Below are 21453 nucleotides of genomic sequence, written 5' to 3' on the forward strand. Positions count from 1 at the left end.
ATTATATTGAGGCAACAAGTTAATATATTGAGGCTGCAATATAATACATTAAGGACATGAGTTAAAATGCTGACACAATAAAAAAATCCACTTTTTTATCTCTCCATAGGTGTCACTGGTGTTACCAATTCTCACTGGTGTTACACATAAGAAAGGTAACACCAGAGACACCAGTGATATTTTTAATGAAAAATGCATTTTACAAAATGGCTGCAACAGAGCATCAAACCACATGTTGTCAATCATGGAATATCCACTAAAATATGGAATTTAATCCATTCCTTATGTATTTTTTCACAATTACCTAAGAATAAAGTCGGTCACACCAGTGACGTCAACTGAAAGCTTCATATGAAATCATGAGCTAAATGAGAAAATCTCTGATAACTGAAAGACACAGTGGACTTACCATGTGCTTTTTTCATCCTCAGAAAACAGGTAAAAGGAAATAATATTTATTTTGCATTTGTTTTCTTTATGTCAATTAATTTATATATTCCAGAGTCATGTATAGATTATTGCAGTTAAAATTGCATAAAACTTGCTTTTTTCTTCAAAATATGGCCTCACCCTTTACACATGACAGTAGGGACAAGCACTTCTGTGGTGCTTGGAATTCTAGATGATTGATTTAAAAACCAATATTGCTAAATTGATGGCTCAAGAAGGTGTAATTGTTAAAATAGAGTTTTATTTTAAAATATAAATAAAATGTAAACCTAACATGTTTTCAAGTGTAATATATCTGCAAACGCTAGGGACACAAAAATGGACGTTTCTGTAGAATGACTCATAAGTTTGTATATTGAGGCCATGAGTTAATATACTGAGACCATATACTGAGGTCACAAATGAATATAAAGGTCACAAATTAATATGTAAAGGCCACAATTTAGGTTTTGTATGGCTACGTGGCATATTCATTTGTGGCCTCAATGTATTAATTTGAGGGCACACCTTATTAAAAAAACACCATATCACCTCAGGAGCTCCATAGAATCGTAGAAATTCCCTAGAAACACACACTTAGACATCCCACCCTACTGATAGAAACAGAGCTCAAAAGCGCTTTTGGGACACTTTCTATCATCATTTGGTTTTTAAAATGATTTCATTTGTTAGTATTGCGTAAATTGTGCTTTACCACATTCTAAAATACATAAGCTATATGATGACTTATCAGTCAATACTGAGCAAAAGCAAGCTTGAAAGCCTTCACAAGGCGAGTGCCATAGATCATCACAGCCGTGATGTTATTTGCAATAACAAGCAGCTTGTTGCTACATCAGAGTATTGAACTCCGCTCACTCGCTGCACAGCCAACAGTTCGTTCTCCAGCTCCTTACAGTAAATTCCAAAACTGTCTTCACCACTAAGCAAGCTTTTCAGTTAGCAGCTATGACAGGAGAACACCTAAACAACCTGGAATTAGCCAGAAATTAACCAAATACCATTCACCAAACGTGTACTGTACTTTGTGCTGCTGTCATAAACAACTTTCCCTCGGCGATTAATAAAGCTATTTATCTATCTATCTATCTATCTATCTATCTATCTATCTATCTACCTACCTACCTACCTACCTACCTACCTACCTACCTATCTATCTAAAAGCAAATGTTTAAACCAGACATCTCCACCACAGCTGACTCTGACCTTCATTATTGTTCCTAAAAGGCAGAGAAAGCTAGAAGAAAACTTGAATGTTGAGTTAAATTGAAAAATATTGTCTCTTGGTGATGAAACGTCAGTGAGAACTGTATTTTCCAAAATCAAAGTGAAAAATGTGCTGAAGTGTTCAGAACCTGCTGCACTCTGACCGTCCAAAAGAAAACATCCAACAGACCTGGCTAAACATCAAACCGGAGAAAAAAAGCACTCCATGCCTAGAAGACTTCACACTGTCATCCAAACGAAGAGACATGCAACAAAATGCTGACCTGAATAAAACACTAAATGCTGACCTACATAAAGGGCAGAGACACTAATACTTGTTCTGCTAATGTTTCAGCATTTTACTGCCTTATTTGAAGTTTTCAGTTTAATCACGGCAATCATTAACGTTTTAGTAAGTAAACCAGGGGCTGGATTCACAAAAGTGCCTTAAGAAAGAAAATCTTCTTAAGTGTGTGTTTTTTCTTAACTTCAATCATTTAAGAACGTAGTATTTTCAAGAATAACATTTGTTTTTAGAATTTCTCTTAAGAAAATATTTAAGAAAATAAGATATTTGAAGAATAACAATTTCTCGTAACTTTTTTCTTAAGAATGAAGTTGGGGAAAAACACATTTAAGAAAATTTTCATTCTTAACAAAGCTTTTGTGAATCTGGGCCCTGGTTGTTCTAACTTTTCTGATGGACACAAATAATAGCTTGGAAAGTAATAAATAAACTAAGATTATACATTAAAAAGATGTTTTTCAAAGGTTCTGCAGTAAAGACAGTGGTTCTGTATAGAACCATGAACACTCAATAAACCATTTGCAAGCTTAGAGTGTTCTTTGCATGGTTAAACAGTTCTTCAGATTGATGGAGAATGTGTTTTATATGGTTCTTTATAGAACCTTTTTGAAAATGGTTCTATGTTGAACCAAAAAGGGTTCTTCTACTGTAACAGACTTAATATTGTAATATAATATAACTCTTTCGGTGCCATATAGAGCCATCTCTATCAATCTGGAAAACTATTTCACCATGCAGAGAACCATTTAAGCATGCAAAGGGTTCTTTGAACTATTCAGAGAGTGTCCCAAGACTACATTTTTAAAAAAGATGGTTCTTTAAGGGTTTTTTTAACAAAGACAGTGGTTCTATATAGACTGTATCAAGAACACTCAAACCTGCAGTGGTTCTTTGCATGGTAAAATCAGTAAAATCATAGTTCTTCAGATTAATGGAGAATGTGTCGTATATGGACCTATATAGTGCCAAAAGGGTTCCTCTATTGCTACAAGCTTGACATTGTCACAATTGCAGAACCCTTTTTGGTGCTATACAGAACCATTTTCAACATATTCTCCATCAATCTGAAGAACCGTTTCACCATGCAAAGAACCACTGAAGCATGCAGATGTTCATGCAGAGTTCATGGTTCTATGTAGAATCATAGTCTTTTTTAAAGAGCCCTTGAAGAACCATCTTTTTTTTAAGAGTTTAATTGTGAACGCTGTGTTTTTATCTTGTGTTTTTTCCGTCTGTGATGTGTGTGTTTGTTGTTTTCTCTCTCAGCTGAGTATAAGTCTCTGTGTCCTGGTGGAGAGGGATTCAGACCCAACCCCATCACTGTCATTCTGGAGGGTGAGTTCACACACATCCGTTCTCCACTGTGAGGAAACGTTCGGGTGTGATACTCGTGGTTCTTGCTATATTCTCACATATATTCTCAAAAACATTCGTATAAGAACCGTTTCATTCCAAAAGGCTCTTTATCCAGTTGTAACAATTTTGGATATGGGTAGTTTCTGAAAACAATGACAGCTGATGCATAATGGAAAACATTTGTATTTTTTTAAATAAAGGTGGTACTAATCATAATACAGCATTGATTTTGTATGTGTCTGCATGCGTAAAGCTCACTCCCAACAGCGCACATTACTTACAAACTCATATAACATAACAGCTGTTGTCAAGGAAAACCTTGTATCTCATGTGTCAGAAGCTGAAAAATGAAAAAAAAATGGAGATATGAGGTTTTCTTCCGACTGCAGCGATATATACATCTTATACATATATGTATCTATACATATAGTATGGTGCTCATGCAGAGGTTTTCTATATCGCTATATATAGTGATATATAAAACCTCTGCATGAGCACCATTCTGATGGAGTCGAAAACGTATTGGAATTTTATTCTACTTAAAATATTTGCTCTAAAACCTCGTATCTCCATTTTTTTCTGTTTTTGATATAATTTAAAAAGGCATGTTGCTTTTTACATTGTCTGTCATTTTTATGATGAATGGACCAAAAGAAATAGTTCAGAATTGCTTGGAAAAAAGTCTGGTTCCATTGACTTACATTAAAAGTAAAGTATGTTTTTTCCTTCTCCTGTAAAGTTACTATTTTTGAGATACAAGGTTTCGTTCTTACAGCAGCGAAATTTGTCTGTACTGTAAACAGTGCTCCTGCTCAGAAGCCTCTGAGGTGTTTTAAAATGAAAGTCTCTCTCTCTCTCTCTTTCAGACATAAATGAATGCCAGGAGCTCCCTGGACTGTGTCAGGGAGGGAACTGCATTAACACGTTCGGGAGTTTTCAGTGCGAGTGCCCGAAAGGCTTCGCACTCAATGAGGAAACCAGAGTGTGTGAAGGTAAAACACTCTCTCTCTGTTCCACACACACTCACTGACCTCAGCACGGAAACATGCCTATAATAGTTTTTTAATGGGGCGATGTTTGTTGAAAGGCAGAACGAAAGAGCATGTGTGGTTTAAAGGGGTGGCCAGCGTGGCCAGCGCCCTCCCCACTCCTTAAATCTGATTGGCCACCCCAAAATGCCACCCAAAAATTTCTGCCACATCATTGGCTTCCACCTCGCTGTGGAGGGGGTGTTTGTGCCTTTAAGGGAAGAGTTGTTTTGCTCTCAGCGGAACAACTCTCCAGCTCTTCCTGTCTGTGGTGAGTGGGCATCTGACGCACAGTCAGATGCATTTACAGCAGTAGTTAAATGGAGCAGCAGTTACATTCTGGTACCTCAGGTGTCAGAACTGCTGCTCCATTTAAGATGGAACGGGAAAACTCAAACCAGAATCTGGCAAATGTCTGACTTCAGCTTCATATCACTGAAGAATTAGGGGTGGGCGATAATAAATAATTACCCCCTTCCACTTTGAAGGCTTATGATGCCCTAAATGACCAGCAGTGAGGAGCTGAACTTTACCCTCCTCTGCTGTCACTGCAGACTGGCAGGGTCGCCTACTGAGCACAGCTAGTAGCCTGTTAATGAAGTACTGTTCTTTTTATTTGAGGGTCCCATTTCAGAGGGAAACACCTCAACCACTACCCTGTCACTCAGTTCCAAGGGACTAGGTGACCCTCGAAAACAAGGGGCAGGGGTAAAAATGAAAAATGAGATAGAGCCATAAAGTGTGCAAAAACATGTTTACAGATAAACACGTGAATAATGTGTGATGTGTGTTTTTTCACACGCAAACACGTTGGCTGTGTCTGAAATGTAGTAAACGTGGTCTCCTCAGACAGCATTCTTAATCAAGTCAAACTCTAATGTGTACATAAAACGCTACCTGCTGAGGCTCCTTTATTTGAAGGCAGTGTAGATGTGTCCTTCATTGTCTTTAATATCCCATAATCCTCTGTGTCCGCACTGGTGCGGTTAGCAAAAAACAGCAGGAAACACCAACACTGACACAGTGGACACTGCTGCTTTCTGAGACAGCTGCCTTCAGTTTTGGACATGGTTGTTTTTAAACCCTCTGCTGTCCACAAACTCACTCACACGTCAGATCCTCTGTTTCTATATCTGTGTATGTAACTTTGTGATGATCCAGCACCGAAATCCAGCTCAATGATTTCCTGAATCTGTAGAGTCGCCCTTTCCATTCCACCTTATCACGAGATCATACGTGACTCACATCCAGAGTTATGAGGCTATGAAGAGGGGCTGAGATACACATCATCTGCCTCTCACCATGTGGAACTGGTGGATTCATGTGTCCGTCTACATTCTGTGTAAAACTGACCAATGCATACTCAGAAAATCACTAAGCATTGACCCATCACACCGGAAACCTTTCTTCACTCAGTCCACATCGGAGAAACGTGAAATGGCGTGCAGAGAGTTTACAGCTGCTGAAGTTGCTGTAGTGGTTTTGGAAAGTAGTGATGAAGATAACGGAGCATTTTGATATAAAACATATGAATATCATGTTATATGATGATCCTTTTAGGGGGGATTTAAGAAGGTATGAACAAACCGAGAAAGCTAATAGTTCTAATGGTCTTTTTTCAGTGGGGCATGTATTTAAAACAATTGAAAATCAAACTTACAGTTTTCCCCACTAAGCCCAAATGCTAACTGACTGCATGCCTAGACAACTCTGACACGCCGTTATCTGTAAAAATGAACAAAAGTACAGACCAAATTTTGCAGTATTTTTACTGCTTTGTGATGTCAGTCCATGTTTCTAGATAACAGTGAGTCATACAGTGTCAGAAATAACATAAGCAAATCTATTAGAGATGCTAAACAAGTCCACAAACTCTGAGATGAGTGTGTGATGATTTAAACATGCAGTTAGCACTAACTGTTAATGCTAATAACCTTCCATTGCTTGTTATCTACCTTAATTTTGTAGCTCCAATGCTAAAGTACAGAACCAAACCTCAGATATCAGGCATGTGTTGGCTGGGGTAAGGAAAAGTGCATAAACGCTATTTTTAATCAGAACACTTGCTTTAAAAAAGAAAAAAGAATGATTTTGCCCCTCAACCTAAACATACTCGAAGTGAACAAATCCCTGTCAGAATCAAATACCTCATTAAAACCTTACAGACCCCTTTTTTAAAACAATGTGACTCTTTCCAAAACCCAGCGAAACAGAGTCATGGAATAAATAAACTGCTCTACTATAAATCCTGAGGAACCCTGAAGATGTTCTCCATGATGAATATTGTGTTTATAGATTTGGAAGCAGTGTGAGTCAGATTTAAGTGGTCAGTGATGTAATCGCTGGGGGGGAGGGATGCGGTGCAGGATTTAATGACGTAAGTGTTAAGTCTTCAAGCTGCAGGGAAGAGCAGTAAAAGTAGAGTAACAGGGTTTACCAGCTGACTCTCTACTGTGAAACACCTATCTAATAGCAATGGGGGGACGGATAGAGCACCGATTAAAGAAACAGCTTCAGTCTGATCTCTGCTGCATATGAAACAGAAATAAAACAAAACATTTTGATTACAAACATATATTATAAGGCAAAGAGCAGATAAGTGTATGAATCAACAGGAGTGATGTTTATGCTTACACTGAGAATAATAACAATAAAAAGTAAAACAACTGCTAAAGATTTAAAGATGATACTCATCCATATATTTTTACACTTACTAAGTGCTTTATTAGGAACACTTCCTTGTTTCTACACTCACTGTCCATTTTATCAGCTCCACTGATCATATAGTTTCACTTTGTAGTTCTACAGTTACAGACTGTAGTCCATCTGTTTCTCTGCATACTTTGTTACCCTGTTCTTTAATGGTCAGGGCCCCATTTTTCCAATGGTCAGTTTCACACAGAATGTAGACGGACACACGAATCCACCAGTTCCACATGGTGAGAGGCAGAACTTGTATCGCAGCCCCTCTTCATAGGCTCATAACTCCGGATGTCAATCACATATGATCTCGTGATAAGATGGAATGGAAATGGCGACCCTACAGATTCAGGAAATGTGCTTCTGTGCTGGATCATCATAAAGATACAGGAACGAATACAGAAACAGAGCACATGCGGAAACATGCGGGCAGGTTTGTGGACCCCAGAGGGTTGAAGTATCTCTGGGTTTTGTTGACGAGTGATGGGAAGAGGGACCGTGAGATCGGCCGTAGGCTGGGACAGACAGCAGCAGTGGTGAAGAGGGAGCTGAGCCATAAGGCAAAGCTCTCTGTTTACCAGTCGGTTACATTCCCACCCTCACCTGTGGTCATGAGCTATTGGGTAATGACCGAAAGAATGAGGCCACGGATACAAACAGAGGAAGTGAGCTTTTTTCGCAGAGTGGCGGCTACATTCTACTGACAGAGTGAGGAGCTCATCATCCAGGACGAGCTCAGAGTAGAGCCGCTACTCCTCCGCATTGAGAGGAGCCAGTTGAGGTGGTCTGGGCGTCTAGTCAAGTTATTAAGCAATAAGATTTGATGTGTGACATCATTCAGCCCCCCATCGGCATCCAAAAAAAAATGTTTGTGTTGTTGTTGATTTGGACGTCGTTGGGGGCCTGAGTGACGTCACTTAATAAAAACAGAATTCTTTAGCCCATAACTTGATAAACACAACAGCACAAACATTTTGTAATGGCACAGACCAGTGCAAACGAATGAGTCTGCTTTGGTGCGATTTAGCTGCTTATGGGAGGCTGAGTGACGTCACACGTCAAATCTTATTAACCCATTAGAGTCCTTTACACTGTGATATCAACCCTCCAGAAAAAAAAAACAATACCATCAGAGACTATTGGATAATGGTTTCTATGATTTTTTTCAGTATGGTCTGTGTAATAGATCGGTGCTCTATGAACCAGTTAAATTGTGATTTTTGTGCATGTAGATGTAAACGAGTGTGAAAGGCCTGGTATCTGTGGTCCGGGTCAGTGCTACAACACCATCGGAAACTATACCTGCATCTGCCCACCGGACTACATGCAGGTCAACGGAGGAAACAACTGTATGGGTGAGTCTGGACACACACACATGTCAGTATAGTCACCTTGACAACTTCAGTACAGACTGAATTCAGGACAGTAGCTTCATAATCTTATCATTAACTTCCTACAAGAAAACTGTATTAGAAAAACATCCTAACTAGACTAAATCTCCTAAATACCGTCCTAACTTTAGGATAAACCCCAACAGTGTCCTAACTTCTGTTTAAGCATCTCTTTCTATCGTTTTTACATTTCAGCTGTGTGTGTATGGTCAGTTGCTTAGTAACAGACATAACAGTCGATTATTGATTAACTTGAGATAAGATGACTGACTGGTCAGATCGTAACTTAGAACTAAAGATAGGAAGTTTCTGTAACATAGCCCAGTTTTAAGTGAAAACACTGAATTCTTTTTTATAGTGTGGCGCCTGACTAACATTTTTTTGCTTCATATTTAATGCCTTTTCCCTATGTTTATGTTTACCTGACTGGGTAAACATAATATAAACATGATGATATGTTTTTAATGTTCTGTACACATTTTCTGTGCAGTGGTCAGTTTGACCCCAGGCTGTTTCAGCTGTACGAATCATATGAAACATCAACATTTTATGTTAGTTTTGGTTGTTTATGATGATATTGATGTCACTGTATGCATGCAATTTTATAATCTTCAAAAAATCTTCTGCTTTGACAGAACCACACCTGTAGTAGCGCGAGAACCACTGACAGTTCACACAACATGGGGGCGGAAACTGTATTCAGAAACTCTATTTCCCAGATTTAAATTGGATTAAAGATGTTAGTAAATTTGAGGATAACCAGAGGTTTAGATTTTTTAAAATCAATTTTACATTACAGCTCATGGTATTTCAGGTGGTCAGTATGGTCATTGAAGCAGCTTTTGGTGATTTAGTTTAGTTTCCCATATTATATTAACTGTGTTTGATTTGAGCTGTGAGTGTTTTATGATCGTGTATGTTGTGTTTTTCTGTGTTTCGCTGTATGTGTGTGCAGATATGCGGCGCAGTCTGTGCTACAGAAATTACTACTCTGATAACGCTACGTGTGACGGTGAGCTGACGTTTAACATGACGAAGAAAATGTGCTGCTGCTCCTACAACATTGGCCGAGCCTGGAACAAACCCTGCGAGCCCTGTCCCATACCCAGCACCAGTGAGTTACGCACCAGCAAGAGAGTGAACTCAGTACTGACAAATACATAAAGGCATGTTACCAAACAGATATAGCAACAAAAGTACACACACACAAACTTATCACAGATATACAGTGGCATGCAAAAGTTTGGGCACTCCCAGTCAAAATTTCTGTTACTATAAATAGTTAAGTGAGTAGAAGATGATCTCCAAAAGACATAAAGTTGAAGATGAAACATTTTTTCAACAATTTATGCAAGATTAGTGTAGTATTTTTGTTTGGTACAATTTTAGAGTGACAAAAGGAAAGAAGCACCATGCAAAAGTGTTGGCATCCTGAGAGATTTGAGCTCTCAGATAACTTTTACTGAGACCTCAGACCTTAATTAGTTTGTTAGAGCTGTGGCTTGTTCACAATCATTGTTAGCAGGAATGATTTAGGTCAGTTTGAGTTGCAAGCCACTGTACACAGTACACAAAAACACTCAATCATGTTATATTAGTAGAATAAATGCAAATAAATATAGATACAATGAAATAACATTTTTTTTCAAAGCATAGTTGATATCTTGCGTTCTAGTTTGAAGCCATCATATGGATTTATTAAATTCCATCACCAGCACACCTGATTTAACATGATGAAGTACAGATTAACTAATCAATACTTGAGTAAAAACTACATATTATGCTGGACTGTGATTAGGAGAGGTTTGGAAATGTTTAAACAAACACACTGACATACATAAATCAACTACTTATTATATACAGCCCAGAAAAAAGGCTTTTTAATCCTAATTTTCTCAGGTGTCTAAAACGTTTGCTCAGTGTTGTTTGTACACACGCAAACATCAGTGCAGTGATGAATTCAAGCGTGTCTGATTCTGTTCTAGACGAGTTTACAATTCTATGCGGCAGTGAGAGGCCTGGATATTACATCGACATCTACACTGGACAAGTGATTGGTAACACACACACACACACACACACACACACACACACACACACACACATATATAAACAGTCTTACACATCACCTTAACTAGCTTTGTAAGGTTAACAGTTGCAATAGAACCTGTATGTTTGAGCATTCTGCAGTTTTCTTTTTGGCCTGAGCAGATTTACGCCTCTGCACACGTATACGGATATTTTTTAAACCTTGAGTTTTTAAAAGCCTCTGTTTTCAGTGAATTAAAAAGTGGTTTCCGCATATGTGAGGAACAATGCTATTATAGTTTTTAAATTTTCATTGTTTTTGTTTTATTTAATTTTATATTTTTATTTTTGATTTCAGAAATTTAGTTACTAAATTTACTAAATTACTAAATTTACTTTTGGCATGTGTTAATAGTTTTAGTTCTGTATTTATTTTCTGAAATGTAATTTTAGTTCATTTTGCAATGGACTTTTTTCAGTTTCAATTTGGTTTTTATTTTATTTTACACATTTTTTCATTGCGTGTTTAAGATTCGGTGATGTGGATGAGATCTTAGAGGGTCTTGGAGTGTAATCTCGTGCTAATCCTGTGTTCGCTCTGCTCTGTTTGTCCAGATATCGATGAGTGTCGCGAGATTCCAGGAGTGTGTGAGAACGGAGTGTGTATCAACATGATCGGCAGCTTCAGATGTGAATGTCCAATGGGTTTCGTCTACAATGACAAACTGCTCATCTGTGAAGGTCTGCATTACTGTGTGTGGGTGTGTGTGTGTGTGTGTGTGTGTGTGTGTGTGGGTTTATGCCACATTGTGGGGACCAAAACCTGTTTATACACTCACGTTGTGGGGACATTTCTTCCTTGCGGGGACCACAAGTTGGTCCCCATGACATAAATCATTAAATTTTAAGGTGAAGGCATGTTTTAGGGTTAGTGTTGAGCTAGTAGTAGTTTTGGTGAAGGTTTGAGTAAGTCTCCAGGAAATAAATAGAAGTCTATGTAATGTCCTCACAGTACACAGAAACAAACGTGTGTGTGTTTGAATCAGCCATTTAAAGTTTTATTCAGAATAAAAATCTGTGTTCAGCGTAAAGTCAGAGTTAAATTTGAATGATATATTTCTTCCTAAATAAAGTACTGTAAGGACGGTTGGGTTTTCTCTTGTACTGTCCAGTTGGTACAGATGTGTTTGGGTTTTGGAAAGTAATGCAGAAGTAAAGTATTGAGTAGTGAGACTTTTTTCCAGGAAGTAATGAGTAAAGTAATTCCATTACAGTTTGAGAGGAGTAATGAGTAATCAATAATCAGTAAGGCAGAACTGTTTTTGAGTAACTACACTGATGCTGATCATATGTATCTCTAATCTTTCCATAGATATCGATGAGTGTCAGAACGGACCTGTGTGTCAGCAAAACGCAGTGTGTTTGAATCTGCCGGGAGGTTACCGCTGTGAATGTAAACCAGGATACCGCTTCACACCCACTGGACAGTGCCTGGGTCAGTGTCTCAATTATTTAGCATCTACTGTGAATTATTCAGTATCTACTGCAAACTATTTAGTATGTACTGTGGATTATTAAGTATCTACTACAAACTATTTAGTATGTACTGTGGATTATTAAGTATCTACAGTTAATAAATTAGTATCTATGACTAATTTTCAGTATCAGCTATGAATTATTCAGCATCTACTACAAATTATTCAGTATCTACTACAAATGATTCAGCATCTACTGTGAATTATTTAATATCTACTACAAATTATTCAGTATCTACTACAAACTATTTAGTATGTTCTGTAAATTACTCAGTATGTACAGTGAATAAATTAGTATCTATGACAATTTTTTCAGCATCAACTATGAATTATTCAGCATCTACTACAAATTATTCCATGTCTAATCCAAATGATTCCATATTTATTACAAATTACTCAATATCTACTACAAATTATTCAGTATCTACTATGAATTATTCAGTGTCTACTATAAATTATTCAGCATTTACTATAAATTATTCAGTATCTACTAAGAATTATTCAGGAACTACTATAAATTATTCAGTATCTACTGTAAATACATCTTAAATTACTATTAAACAAAAGTTCTTTAGTTCTTTGAGAATGAGGCATTGTGGACACCCATACAGAGTCGTTGATGAAGATGACAATAATGATGGCTTTCTCCATGTTCTCCCACAGACCGTAACGAGTGTATAGAGAACCCTAACGTGTGTAACCCAGGGCAGTGTATTGACATGGTGGGAAGCTACCGGTGCATCTGCCCCAACGGATACAAACCCACCACTGCGCCAGCCATGTGCATCGGTGAGAATGCAGTCCGCTTGTTTACTAACAAAGACCACTGAACTTGTTTTTAATGGGTTACTATTTACAGAGAAGCACAGAGCAATCTAACTGGCTTAGTTTTAAAGTTGATTTAAATGATGGGCAACAAGTAAAGATGGAACTGATCCAATGCTGGGTGTGTATACAGAGCTGATATGATCAGAAAATGCTGAATGGGATATAGAAGTGAATGAAAGATTAAAATATATCCAATCCTGTAACAGATCTATCCTGAAGCAGCGCTCACTAACAGTTTATGATGTGAGCTTGATAGCTGTTTATAGTGTAGATCTTCCTTTTGGGTTAATAGAGTGACAGAGACCCCTTTCACACCTGTGTGTCCAGTATCTTGATAAAATTTTTGCCACATGCATTTACACTTGGTAGTCAAATGTGCCTCTGCTCAGTCGAACTGCAGATTGCTGTGTGGGTCGGAATATGCAAATCTGCTCATTATGCGGGGGGAGTTTCGGTTGTACTGGGGGGAGTTTCGGTTGTACACAGCAAAAAGTCCAGTGTTGCATTAACTCCCACAGAGTTGATTTCAACACTTTTTCAGGATTTATATAGCTCCACACTCTTCAGAGTTAAACACTTTCAAAATAGTTAAACATTTAACACTGTTTTGCAAGTTAAAAAAGGAACTCTGACATAGAGTGAAAGCAACACTAACGGATTAGAAAAATAACACTGCCCTAAGTTACATTCTTTACTTTCTGGGTAGTGTTAGTTTTACTCCTTAAATAATTAAACTACAACGAAAAGATTTTAAAATTAATTAGAAGAAATAATACCATTAAACAACATAATTTTCAAAAATAACATTTATTTTTGCCTTTTCTCCCTTGCAGTCATTCCTGCAGTGGAATTAAAACATTACAAACAAAAGTATAATATATAAACTGTCATCTGCAACACTGTATGAGCTTTGAATATCAAATGGTTTATGAAATTTAAGCTCAGATATTTTTATTATACACCTTTCCTCACTTTGTAATACTCTGAATGCACGATGATGCTCATCAAAATTCTCTGAATAGCTTGTTTGTCAATAAAAAAATGTGATCTTCAACCAAAAGTATATTACATATTTGAAAAAGCCTGGAATGTTGTCTTCCATCGCACTACAAATAACAAGTCCAGCTTTATACTCTACACCATCAACTTTAACCCAACTAGTTGAGAAAACATCTTTTGACAAGATCATTTGAAGCATTTCATTGTTTACCACATTTTTATCTCTGAAGGAAAATGATTTAATTGGCCAGTATTCCTTTAGTTTAAGTGAAAAGGTTTCCCAGTGATAAGCTATGGCCATCTGATGCTTTTTAGCAAGTGATTTGGTGATGTTTTTGAAATTTTTCAAACAATCTTTAAACAGTTTGTGTTTGGCTTCAAACCTCATACTCCACACATATAATAAGGGGCCAATTTTTCTTATAGAAGATGGGTAATGAATCATAAAATGATGCTTAGGTATCAAGTTTTTATGTGGATACAATTGCTTAAATAGTTTGTAGTGGTCAACAATCAAATGCTTTAAATACATTGTCATGCCTAGAGTAAGAGAAGGTGAAAAAACTATGTTCATTATTTGGAGTAACAACAGTAACAAATTCCAGTTTTTATTTCCTTCTGGAATAATGTCACAAAACAACAGTGGGATGTTTTTCACAACACACAATGTTTGAACAGAATTCAAACTAATGGTATTGCCAGCACTCTCCAAAATAATCTTTGTGGGACCTTTTTTTGGTTCTAAAAATCCGTAATCAAAACTATAAATCCTGGAAAGCAAGTCCTGTTCTGATATGAAGTGTTGTGTGAGATATTCAGAAAGTTATTTGACCTCGTACTGAGCCACACCCTCCAGAAGAACATGCATTACATCAAATGAATAGTTATTACAAACATGGAAATACTTCAGCAAATTAAGTGTAGATTTTTTTTTCAAACCATTTTCCTGGAGAGACTGGCAGTGCATTTCAAACATATCTTTGCCACGAAGGATCAACTTCAGATCACTCTCACTGTGTACCGTTTGAGAATCATTCTTCTCAATCAAACAAAGGCGACAGAAATGACGGTTACTGAACGACTCATTAAAACCAAGAACTGTGTGCATCCCTAGATTATCTCCAGTGATCTGTGAGATTGTACCATATACCAGCTCATCAGAACATGGAACAATTAACCTCGGCTTTCCAGTTTTTTCAAATCTTTTATCAATGGTTCTAGTATTAAATCAAAACCATATGTGTGCAGATCTTGTGCGTGAAAAAGTGATACCAAATGAATGTTCATCAAAACTGAATTACATTTTGGGGGCAAGTTTCTTATGACAAAATAAAGACAGACAATTTGGTGAATTCCATGTTTGGAGCCAAGAGGATTGGCTGTTTTAAAATCATTGTAGTATAGCTGAATTTGTAATGCATGTCTTTTTGCTGTAAACAAAGGGTTAGTTTTAAAATAACTTCCATCACAAAAGTCAGTGTAAGTGTCAGGCTCTGATCTACACTCTTGCTTTAGGAAAACACAAATGTCTGGATTTCTGCACATGAACTTCAGTGTTTCTAAAATCGGCACATATATAAAAGTATCCTTCACAGGTACTTGATCATAAGCACCACATGTGTGCTTTCGCCTGCTGTCATATCTCACTCCCAGTGTTATTTCTACTGGCTCAACAACTCCCCATTTTAAGTTGAAGTATTTATTTCTTTTCCATTCTGTATTCAGATTTGTGAATGGGTTTTCTAGTTTTTCAAGATTCATGTATAACAGATATGTTGGGGTCAGCAGAAATAACGGTAGGCTTTGCTTGTGAGCGAAGCTCACTTGTTAGCTCCTCCAAATCGCTGACAACTGAGGATACCAAACTGCTGGAAATCCCACTCCCCTGCAACTTGGCTACGATGGATGCACACATTTCCTTGGTTGGATCTTGTCCTGAATTGTTGCTCTCAAAAGAAACACTGGAAGAACTACTTTGATTCTGTGGACTAAATTGGTCCTCCAAAGCATGTGTCTGAGATGAAGTTACAACTGGCTCGCTAGAAGAACATGCAACAGCTGAAGTTTGAGCAATCTGCTCAACACTGCTATGAACACTATTTAGGTGCTTCCGAAAACCTGCATGTGTTTGGAACTGATGCCTACAGCTTTGCTGAGAACAAAACAATTTGAACATAGCTCCAGACTAGTAACCATGTTCAACTCTTAAATGTGAAATCAACTGCTGACTGCTGGGATAGTTTCTGACACAAAAAACAGGGCAGCATTGTTTTTGCCTCTTACTCACATAGACAGAAGACTACTGGCTGGTTAAGCAGTCTGGCTCTCAAGTCTCTCATTCTGGGTGACTCTTTCATTTTCCTAACATCAACGTTATACACTGTTGTCTGCAGAAATGTGCAAAAATTCACAAGTGCACCATCAAAAGCCAAATTAAAACACAAAATGTGCTTTGAAAAGTTCATCAAATGCCCCAAGGGAGCGGTTTGCCTGGCATGGAATGAGATGCTTTTCCATGGTGATGTAGAAGCTGTCAATCTTGCTCTTCCGACGCCCAACAGCGAGAAGGTACGGCTGCCGACCCTGCTGGTTGCGGAGATGCTCCTCCAAACTGCAGCATGACCAGGGTTGAGATAAGGACACTGGATCTTAGACAGAAGAATAATATGCAGCCACAGAAAAATTATATAAATTATTATTCAAACATCCTCTCACTGGCTAGTGAAAGACGGGAACATCTAAAAAGACTTAATTTAATTTAATGTCATCCACCTTTTAACAACCCATATTTACACATGTGGCTAAGAAGGGGACATGTGACAAATTATTATAATCACCTTAATAATATAATTACCTTATGAAAGACTACAAGTCTCTCCATCCTTTGGTATTCCTGTAGTACTTCTTCACCACCAGAGTTGCCTCTTAGCACTGCTTCAATAAACAAAAACATGAGAATGAAAAACATGGTGATAAACAGCTTTGCTAGAGACTCAGAATGAAAAAGAGTGTTAAGAAACTCATTATAATCAAACTTTGTTACAAACCAGTTTAGCAGACACTGCATCTGGTGTATCCTAAGTTCTTTGTCTCTTGCTAGGAACCTCATCTACGACTACAGATGATGCAGTTGAGCTGAAGCTTGAGTCAGACATCTCAGAAGCGGAAGACGTTTCCTTTAAAATTCTAAAGGAACAAAAAACAATTAATTTTATTGTGTAGGGTGTAGAATGCTTGATTATACCTGCCTTTATATCTCTCACCATCATTTGAGAAAACTGTCAGCATCACATTGCCTTGTCCAACAAGGTCACTGAATATTACTGCATCAACTTCTGTTCCTGTGCATCCTTGTATACAACCTTCAGGTGGCAGACAACATCTCTCCATGACTGGAAAAGATAGTAAGATAAAACTAAATGTGCTAGTCAGCATTGTTTCTTGCCTCACAGCAAATGACTATTCAAGTTAAATTCATTCATTCACTACTGCATAATCATTAAATAGACCTAGAGCATTTTGCCTCACAAAAATCATTCCCTCTCTAGTCCCAATTTGAAAGTTCATTACTGACTTAAAAAATGACTTGGTATGAAAAAAATCAGAGTCAATATGGAGCATGCAGAACGAGGTTTTAAAAGAATGTGTGTGCATTTTTAAACCTTTTTCCTAAGCCAAGCAAAAAGTAAAATGAAACAAACGTTTTTCATGGAACTGCAGAACGTCAAACTGTCCATCAACCTCATCCAACTTTACATACTTCTGCTGCTGGCTGTACTTCACCTGGACCAGCATTTTTACTGAGACATGCAAGAAATTTTGACAAGGTGAATTAACATTTAAGGAGTAGTGGCCACTATGGGCAAATATTTATATCACAATTAACATCACTGACGGTTTGCATATATATCACAGTACAGTGTATTTCTGCATGTTTTCAAATAAAAGCATTCTGAATGCTTAAGTAAATCATTCTGTAGATTAATAATGGCATATTATTAAAAATGAAGGGACCTTAAGAATAAGAGTCACATTTAACACATTTTAGTAAATCTAAAATATTTTTTACTGGGTAAAATAGTAAAAACAGAAATTAACAACATATAAACAGATGTCAGTATTGCTTTCTAGTCCTAACGAGATAAAGATCAATGTACTGCTGCGTTCACATGTTTGCCATGGACGGACGACAGCAAAACGCATGTTTTCAATGGAGCCGCAACAGAATATTCTGCCACCATCAGCATAAGCCCACAGCGCCTTCTCTGAGCGTGGCAAAACGGTGCTGAATGTTGTTTTACGTCATTTGTCTCATATGCGCGTGTCTTGCATTCGACCTACGACCGTCCAGACGCTGCGGAGCGCGGAACTGCCTGAAGCAGCTTGCTGGGTCTAACGGGTCCTTCCTAGCATGCGCATATCATTAGTATAGTGTAGCAGCTCAGTGTTAGCTAGCTAACGTTAAACGTTTTATTGCGTTTCTAATTTTAAACAAGTACACACTCAGTTTAATATTACTACTTACCCCCTGATAAGGTGGTTTAAGCTATAAGAATATCCTAATTAATCTATTAATGCTAGTAACATTTTCAGATAAGGCCATTCGCCGGCTTCTTGTTCGAACTGTTCCACCTTAAATGGCGCAGCAGATACTGGCGCCTCAGGCCTTATAACAGTACCTGCAGCATCATTTAAGGTGGAACGGCAAATTTCAAATAAACTGACTTCAGCTTTGTATTTGTAACGCTGGACGTATTTTTAGATAAGGAGATTTAAGGATCAAAATATTCCACCTGGAGTTTTATGTACAATGCTACCTATAGCTAAATACGCACTACGGTAGAACATTTCGACAAGGTAACAGTCAACGTTAGCACAATTCGTGAAACACCCAGCTAGTGCCCCATGCTAAGCTAATGGCTAACGGCTAACCCCACGAGGCTGTTTTTTTCCTTCCACTCACTTATCCCTGTTAACTCATAACTCCTGCCTCAAACAAGATTTTGTATAGTAGAAATCGTAACGCGTTCGTTGTTCATTGCTTTGAGTTTGCATGTGAACTGTTGTTAAATCGTCACTGACATAGTTGGAGACGCTAACTTGTAGTTAGCTAGCTAGCTAGCTGCCACAGACTGCTTGCTAGCTAATCACCACGACACATTTGCTGTTCAGCCCTGGCAACAGACAAGGCTTTATAAAGAATATATTCTCCGTAGACATCTCACTGTACGTACTGCATTTCACAGCATCAATCTGTAATTGTTTCAGTACGACTCAATTAATCACACTTACCGCGTAAACTGCATGAGAGGAGGAAAATTCCAACGTATCACCAACGTATCTCCTTGTCTCCAACCGAAGAAGTGAAATGCGTGGGCGGAGTTTAATTGCATCTCTGCGGAGTTGGGTTAACACTGATCCGATCAACTCTGTCAAATAACTCCAACACTGAACACCATTTAAATCTGAATGTGTTAAAATTACACTTTGGGAGTGAAAATCAACTCGGAAATTTCAACATTTCAGTTTTTGCTGTGATACTGGGAGGGGTTTCAGTTGTCCTAGGAGGGGTTTTGGTTGTACTGGAAGGGTTTTCAGTAGTACTGGCAGGGGTTTCTTTTATACTGGGAGGAGTTTCTGTTGTACTGGGAGGGGTTTTGAATGTACTAGGAGGGGTTTCTGTTGCACTGGGAGGGGTTTCTCTTATACTAGGAGGAGTTTCAGTGTACCGTGAGGAGTTGCGGTTGTACTGGGAGGGGTTTCGGTTGTACTGGATGAGGTTTCTGTTGTACTGGGAGGAGTTTCGGTTGTACTGGGAGGAGTTTCAGTTGTACTGGGAGGGGTTTCGTTGTCCTGGGAGGTGTTTCCGTTGTACTGGGAGGGGTTTCGGTTATATTGGGAGGGGTTTCGGTTGTACTGGGAGTGGTTTTAGTTACACTGGGAGGGGTTTCTCTTATACTGGGAGGAGTTTCAGTGGTACTGGGAGGAGTTTTTGTTACACTGGGAAGAGTTTTGGTTGTATTCGGAGGAGTTTTGGTTGTACTGGGAGGAGTTTTGGTTCTACTGGGAGGGGTTTCTGTTGTACTGGGAGGGATTTCAGTTGTATTGGGAGGAGTTTTAGATGGACTGGGAGTGGTTTCGGTTGTACTGAGAGGGTTTTCAGGTGTAACGGGAAGGGGTTTCAGTTGTACTGGGAGGAGTTTCAGCTGTACTTGGAGGAGTTGTGGTTATACTGGGAGGAGTTTTGATTGTACTGGGAGGGTTTTGGTTGTCGAATGTGTCTTGGAGAAAAAGATGTGTTTACACTGCTATAATGTAACTCAGATGCGTCTCAGTCCTCCTCCTGAAGTGGTTTTAGTGATCAGGTTTGTATCTGTTTTAAATGCATGTTGGCTGCGTTTACACTTACATTTTTCTGTGGCCTCATCCAGATATAATCAGGATACTCAAGACAGGTGAAGTGACCAGGTGTAAAAAGGGTCTGAGTCGTTTCAGCATCATAGACCACTTTGAGTGAAGTGCTTCAGTTTAAAATGGCTCATTTGTAATTTTTAGAAACAAAATATCTGCTTGGTGTCGGTGGTGTTGTGCCATCTCTACCAAAAAGTGACCATTTGTCATAGAGAGATTTGGTAAAATGCATTCGAAAAAGACTCCCCACATGACTAACTTCTGCTGCTCAAAGTAAAACTAGTCAATATTGTCTCATTCAAATTCAAACACTTTTTTTTTGAACACTGTTTATTCTAAAATTGCTCGGCTGAGCTATTGAGATCTTGCATTTCATGTTATTAATCGCAATGCTTTGAATTCAATAGCCAATAGGAATGACGCACACGTTCCACAGTCCATGCTTTCCAACACTGCCGCTTTTGTAGTGTGTGTAACACGGGTTTGTTGTGTGTGTGCAGTGTGGGGAAAGTGTGTGTAAGAGTGAGTGAGTAATGCTTTACTTGAACTCTGTTTGTTTCATTCTTAATGCACTCTAATGCCTTTAATGATGTGTGTCTCCTGATTGGGCTTAGATGGAGAAGAGCATTTCTAAAACATATGAGTCATTTTTGAAGTGTTTGAGTGCACATGTAGCTGTGTGTGTTTGTGTGTAATGCTGTGAATCTCTTGTGTGTGTGTGTGTGTGTGTGTGTAGATGTTGACGAGTGTGAGAGGCAGCCATGTGGTAATGGAACCTGTAAGAACACCGTGGGATCCTACAACTGTCTCTGCTACCCTGGATTCCAACTGAGCCACAACATTGACTGCATTGGTAACACACACACACACACATGCACACACACACACCACTTGTCTTGTCATTCTTTGTGAAGACTTCCAAAGGTTTCTATTGATTTTTGTATTACTGTAGCCAGTAATACTACACCTAAATCTAACCCTGACCTTAACCTCAATATCTAAACCTAACCCTAACCTTAACCTCAGTGTCCAGACCTAAACCTAACCCTGGCCTTAACCTCAGTATCAAACCTAAACCTAACCCTGGCCTTAACCTCAGTATCTAAACCTAAAGCTAACCTTAACCTCAGTATCAAACCTAAACCTGACCTTAACCTCAGTATCTAAGCCTACAGCTATCCTTAACCTGAGTATCAAACCTAAACCTAACCTTA

General features: G+C 38.3%; 1 protein-coding gene and 1 long non-coding RNA gene across 2 annotated transcripts in view; one reads left to right on the forward strand and one right to left on the reverse strand.

Moving 5' to 3' along the window:
* Nucleotides 1-21453, forward strand: part of fbn1 (fibrillin 1) — a 165256-nt gene that overhangs the window by 110435 nt on the left and 33368 nt on the right. The window contains exons 39-47 of the mRNA XM_036564582.1: nt 3230-3298; nt 4186-4311; nt 8280-8402; nt 9394-9552; nt 10424-10495; nt 11082-11207; nt 11839-11961; nt 12665-12790; nt 20976-21092. Of these exons, the coding sequence (XP_036420475.1) occupies nt 3230-3298; nt 4186-4311; nt 8280-8402; nt 9394-9552; nt 10424-10495; nt 11082-11207; nt 11839-11961; nt 12665-12790; nt 20976-21092 (1041 nt within the window). The remainder of the gene's footprint in view (nt 1-3229; nt 3299-4185; nt 4312-8279; nt 8403-9393; nt 9553-10423; nt 10496-11081; nt 11208-11838; nt 11962-12664; nt 12791-20975; nt 21093-21453) is intronic.
* On the reverse strand, nt 16607-19174 carry LOC118804000. The gene is made up of 4 exons (XR_005006951.1): nt 19121-19174; nt 17092-17220; nt 16876-17014; nt 16607-16762 (listed from the first exon to the last, which is right to left on the reverse strand). It is a non-coding gene; the product is annotated as an uncharacterized LOC118804000 (long non-coding RNA).

The sequence above is a fragment of the Colossoma macropomum genome, unplaced genomic scaffold, assembly GCF_904425465.1.
Source record: "Colossoma macropomum unplaced genomic scaffold, Colossoma_macropomum, whole genome shotgun sequence".
Taxonomy (NCBI): domain Eukaryota; kingdom Metazoa; phylum Chordata; class Actinopteri; order Characiformes; family Serrasalmidae; genus Colossoma; species Colossoma macropomum.